This window comes from Malaya genurostris, chromosome 1 (genome assembly GCF_030247185.1).
Source record: "Malaya genurostris strain Urasoe2022 chromosome 1, Malgen_1.1, whole genome shotgun sequence".
NCBI classification, from domain to species: Eukaryota; Metazoa; Arthropoda; class Insecta; order Diptera; family Culicidae; genus Malaya; species Malaya genurostris.
The window spans coordinates 5,065,420-5,071,584 of NC_080570.1; the positions used below are offsets into that span (position 1 = coordinate 5,065,420).

General features: G+C 41.1%; 1 protein-coding gene across 2 annotated transcripts; it reads left to right on the forward strand.

Moving 5' to 3' along the window:
- The first annotated feature begins 456 nt into the window (after positions 1–456).
- Positions 457–6,159, forward strand: LOC131430953 (transcription factor GAGA-like). Of its 2 annotated transcripts, none has more exons than XM_058596271.1 (5): positions 457–986; positions 1,059–1,232; positions 1,384–1,591; positions 1,667–1,813; positions 1,875–6,159. In XM_058596271.1, the coding sequence occupies exons 1-5, from the start codon at positions 771–773 to the stop codon at positions 2,555–2,557; spliced, it is 1,428 nt and encodes a 475-aa protein (XP_058452254.1). In that variant the 5' UTR covers positions 457–770; the 3' UTR covers positions 2,558–6,159. The 2 variants fall into 2 exon arrangements, with proteins under 2 accessions (XP_058452254.1, XP_058452263.1); XM_058596280.1 differs by having other exon boundaries at positions 459–986; positions 1,402–1,591.
- Positions 6,160–6,165: the final 6 nt, after the last annotated feature.

The window sequence follows — 6,165 nt, forward strand, 5'->3', positions numbered from 1 at the left end:
GGCGCCATCATGCCATATGCGAGTACTGTCCCAACTGAAGGAACATTCGAAATGACCGTTAAAATGGTTGAAGAATCTAATTTGAGTGTACTGTCTGTTAGTCTGTGTTACAATCACGTAATTTATATTTGCTTTACAAATGAAATCTCCTGACGTGTTTCACACATAAGGCGTAAGTACTATACATTTTGGTTTATATTCATACCAACGCTGCGTTTTATTCCGTGCATTTTGTTTTTGAGAAGGTACTATAAACATCAGACTTTACTACTTTTTATTTATACGACCCATTATCTTCGACAGTGGCACAATCCGTTTGTGTTAAACGACTCACATTTGCATTGCAACGATATTGTAAACTTCTATTCGGGTTGCCTGACTGATTTAACTCAAATCTTAAGATTGTCTCCGGGAAGTGTATGCCTTGAACGCACTTCTAATGACAGTTGCCATTAGGAGTGCGTTCAATGCAGATTCAGCCCAGAGTTGCTGGCCATTATTGTCATTTTTCACTAAAAATATAATTACATTTTTAATGGTTTCCAATCCTGGATAGGAAAAAATGTTACCTTTCGTGGTTGCATTCGTTTAGTGCCGTGTACCGACAGTCAAACGAGAAGAAAGTACAACAATTTAGTGCAAATAAGCGAAATTTCTTGGCGCAGCAGCGAATTGAAGCGAATTTTCCTACCTACTGCTTCGAGCTTCTTCCAAAACACAGTGTTTTTTTACGGCTTGATACGGTCCTAAGGATCCTGTGGAGGTGAAAAATGTCGACTGGCCTGGTGGACAAATCGTTTGCCAGCAACGACGAGCTGTTCTACCTGAAATGGAACAATTTTCAAAAGAACGTCAGCACCCAGTTTGAAAAACTCCGGGAGGAAGATGATCTTGTTGATATTACGTTTGCATGTGAAGGTAAAAAATTGACCGCACACAAACTGGTGCTGTTTGCTTGCAGTCCCTTTTTTAAGGATTTGCTAAAGGTATGTTCGATGGAAATGCTGTGAAGCAACAACTGCATCGGTTGAATGTTTTGTTGTGCTTATTTTTTTTAGAAAAATCCATCGCCCCATCCGGTGTTCTTCATGAACGATGTCAAATACGATGTGCTGAAGGCAATTTTGGAGTATATGTATTTGGGCGAAGTGCACATCACCAATGAAAACTTGAAGGATTTCATCAAAACAGCCGAAGGGCTCCAGATTCGTGGGCTAAGCAAGGAAAATAATGTGAGTAAAAGGTTTTTAATGATTGATCTGGGGACAGGTGGGTAGATGTAGGAGTTCTAACAGCAAGGTGACGGTAACTAACACAGGGCTAACACTAGACACACAAACAGAAACTTTACTGAATGTTCACTTCCGCTTTCACCGACATTAGGCTTTGTCCAACACACAGGGTGACATTGTGATGCCAACATCGAACCAGATTCCGCTGCGAAAGGATGATAAGCAGGATGTCGAGAATGTGCACCTGCTGGATGAGTTTTGTCGCAAACGTCCCGAACCGGCCGATCTCAATCATGCTCTGATTAAGCGTGTGAAAACCGTTGACTCTCACGTATCGGCAGTCGGTGGACAAGACAACGGTAGGTCGCCTAGGGATGGCGTTTCTTTTATGGCAATGGGTTTGATCGTTCTGTTCTGTTGGTTTTCAATTCTAGCTAATGTGGAACCCAAAGTCGAAATGGTCGAATACTTGGATGCCGATGGAGCAAATCATCCGTCACCGACGTACTGCAGTATGGATAACTTTACCGAAAAAAGTGGTTCTCGGAATAATTTAGCCCATATGAGTCAACTCAATGCAGGTTTGAATTTAATTATGTGATAATGTTATACTTGTATTTAACTGATTGATAAAATTTTCAGCTGGATTCACACAAACCACGACTCAAGCTAGTAGTTCGGGGCATCAGCAACAACAGCAACAGCAGCAATCACAGCAACAACAACATGTGCAACAGCATGAGTACAAATCGGAAGAAGACAGCAGCTGGATGGATAAATCATTGGACAACATTTCAGTGAACTCCGAGCAGCAAAGTGGTAAATACAAAAGTGGAAAGTCCAGCGGAAGTCGATCCAGTCGTTCTAATGACGACAAAACTAACTGCTTGACCCCGCGATGCTGTCCGGTATGTTCTCGCCTCTACTCTAACGTGTCCAATTTGAGACAACACATGCGCTTGATCCACAACCCGACTGCTGTCTGTTGCCCGATCTGCCAGAAACACTTCAACTCTGAACTTTACCTGAAGCGACACTACTCCTCTATCCATTCGATCAATCCGAACAGCCAGGGTGAAGGAGATCTAGTAGATCAGAAGCCCCCATCGGCACAACTGACCACTCAACAGCAACAACCTCCGCAACAGCAACAACAACAACAACAACAGACCCCACAGCAAACTCAACAACAGCAACAGCAGCAACAACAGCAGCAGCAGCAGCAAGCATCAGCACAACAAGCGGCTGCCCCGGCAGCTACCAACACCTGGAACCCATATCATCATCATGACACTACGCAGCTTGTGAATCCCTTCATTAAATAATCACTGGTAGTAACCGGTAGCAGTCGGTCACAGCTACAATTGCAATCGCCACAACTACAACAACAACAACAACTGCAACAACAGCAACAGCATCTTTCCCAGTTGGTCACTATTTGTTCGATTGGTGTCCGACCTTGTAGCAGTTGGTCGGAAAATTAGTTCGGTTGTCGTTAGTCCACTTCGTTATCCCTTCGTTTTAGATTTGTTAGTTCAGTTTTCTTCATTTTCTGTCCGAGGGCATTCTGCCGTGGTGAAAAAACTCTCTATGGCTGTTGTGGCAATAGCGGACGAAAGTTCGCTTGAAAAAACATTCTTCGAAACTTATTCATAGTTATTAGCAGTGTGCAAAATGATACAAATGCTACGGATGTTATACCAACTGATATCTGAATCCTACGGTTCTCCCAGCACACGATAAGTCCGCCGCCTGCATTGAATCAACTTTGCCGGATAGGCATGCGCTAGGTAAATGTTTCACCCGCTGACAAATCTGGCTAGATTTTGTTAAGTACTGAAATAGTATTGGCAGTATTGTGTTATTCCCATACCGGTCATGCTCTGAAAATTCATCTTACCTCAATTTTTCTGATTTGCTTCATTTGATTTTCTTCGTGGATGTTGTAACAATATGGAAAGAATCTTGAAAATGCGTTCCTCTGTATCAGATTTGCTATCATATGTACATTTTTAGTGGTAGTTTGGTAGGTATAAAAAATCGAATCGAAAATTGAAGATGATCACGTTTTGGGCAGATTTCACATCCTATCATTCTACTTTTTAGTGTGGAAGCAGTGCAATCGCCTTTCATATGAAAAATGAAACTATTTTTGATAAGAATGCGGAAAGTTCAAAATACCTGCCATGTTGCTGAAATAACATCGTTTATAACCGCTTTGCGAATTTTTCTGCCGAATTACCGTTAACAGAATGAAAAAAAAATGGATCGTAGCGGTAGGTGGAATTAATTTTATTGATTCGTGACACAGACTTACTGTGATCTAAATTCAAACTGTTGATAGCTTGCTATGATTCAGTTTCGGTATCTCAACAGTTAGAATGCCGACCGTCTAGGATGCTTGGCACCAGTGGACATTTTCCGTCACAGTCGAGTTTCCCTTATCAAGGATGTGCCGCCATATCTGAGCCGTCGTTGATCGATACTCCCATTGGTAATCACCGACAAATGATTATGCCATCAGGAGCAGATTGCAGAACAGAGCCTTGTAGGCAGTATTAAGGAATGCCATCGTCTCGATGTTTTTTTGGGGAAAACTCTACGTTAATTCAAAATTCGGTGAGTAAAACCGTACAAACTAGGCCAGGTGTCGATCGTCTATTGCTGGACCAACTTCAAACAGATTTACGAGATGATTTCATCTACTGATGGGAAATATTCACCCCTATTCTGTATTTCGATCGAATCGGATTACCAAGCTTCGGTTTCAGTGGAGAAAACCAAATATTCTAGATAACAAGTGATCAAAACTTTAATCAATCATCTAATTTCCCTATTTTTCGTGACTTTCCATAACAGAGAAGACAATTTCACATACAGTATACTTTACATTTCGCATAGCATGTAGAGTAAATTGATACGTACAAAAAGATCTGTAATTCTTGATACAATGAGATTAAAAAGCCAATTAATGATTGCTTTGGATTACTTCAATTGATACTTTAAAGTTGCATAGTGAAAACGGATACAAAATCGGTGCATTTTTATCCATTTTGCCTTGACAGTATTTTTACGGTTGGTCGAAATTCCGGGTAAATTAACTTGTTCAATCAATCTTGTAGGCAGACATTACCAGCTTTGCCCGTAAGCTTGCGGATGAAGGGCAATCCACGCTTCTTGAGAGATTATTTGGTGTAAACTTGGTGTGTCTAGGATGAGACGAACGAAACCCGTATTTCAGACCACAACTGCAAATCGCTTGCCAAATCAGGGCGTTGTCGGCAAACACGAATTCGAATGTTCCCGGCACATCCCTACGTAGGTTCGCACCTTTGACTGGAAAGCTGCTTAAAATCGAGTTTGACGTATGCTTTGACATCGAGCAAGCAGCTCTTGTGTTTCGTCAGAACACGGTCGTATAACAATATTGCACACTTTTTGGCCACGAGATTCTGGTTCATGTGCCGGTTGGAATATTTACTGGTTATGTATGACTTGTATCCTTGTGCCTTCTGGCCTCAACTTGGATCGATAGATCGGGGTTGGCTTTAATGCATGGTGAAACCCCTTTGAGCTTCAGTTCCGGAATTACAGGATGGTGAGAGAAGAAACTGCCAATTCCAAAATTAGCCTTCTTTGAAGAAGACGTAAAGATGATCTAATTTTTCTAAAAAAAATTAAGTAATTCTAGTTTAGATTTGAAGACCACACAAACTCACGGTTCTCGGAATTCGGTTCCGAAAGTACCGAAAATTGTGGCCAAAAACTCCAAAACAGGACTCACACTTTTCTCCGAGATGGCGCAACCGATTTTCACAAACAAAAGGCTCAAATAAAAAGTCCTTTCAAAATTTAGACCGATGGTGCAAAAAACTGAAAAACAAATCTAATTTTGGCTCGAAACTAGTTCTTTTTTTAGCAAAGCAAAATCTTGGCATTACATTTCTTTTGTGGAAATTAGCCTTTCTGTTTCAACAGACTTCGTAGCCGATTTTTAGCGTATAGAATCATTGCATGGCTAGTACTACGATCCTACTGACACTAAGAATTCTTCCAGTTTGGGGATGGAACATACGGCAACTGGCTTGTAAGCGAGCACCATATGCATTGAATCGACAACCCGGGACAATTTTTAAGGCACTTTTCTTGTATCTATTCAATGAGCTGTTCAAGAATACCACAGTAAAAGGACGAACGAATGGAGCAATATCTGGGCTATACGGCGGGTAGGGTAGGATATCCTGTTTGTGTGTTTTTAACGGTTGTGCAACATTTTGGCGAGCATTCCCATGTTGTAAAATTACTTTATCGTGTTTATCGGTGTGTTGAGGCCACTTTTCTTATGTCGTTTTCGCTTGATGCCAAACCTAACCCAGTTTTCACTCTAACCGCTGTCAAACCGTTTGTTTGAAGCCAGTTTCGAACCTAGTTTCAACGTTGTTGAACTGAAAATTGAGTCAGTTTCGAACCTGGTTTTTATATCAGGTTTGCTCAAACACTCGTTTCTAAGTGCGAAATCAAAACAGTTTCGTGAAAAGTGTTTGATGAAACTACTCTGGGTCAGTTTCAGTTTTCTCAAGCGAAAACGACATTACAAAGCTCGGTTCAAACGCATCAATTGTCGTTGGTAGACGTCTTCAGTGATGCTTTCACGGTGTGGCAGTAGCTCATAAAACACAACAACCAGCCTAGTCTCACCATTTTGAATGACAATTCGATGCAAGAAACCTTTTTTTTTTGTGCCATTGAAATAGAAACAGCGTTCGGCGTCCCCTTGCTTTAATTCATACGGCACCCGATTGTCTACCTTTCGGATCATTTCCACTGCGTGTCTTAAGGGAAGTTTTTTATCCTAATTTTCTACCCGGAAGCTACCACTTTTTTTGTGAAAATGATTTTACTTTTTATTCACAAACCCAAGCAACAAAAAGTG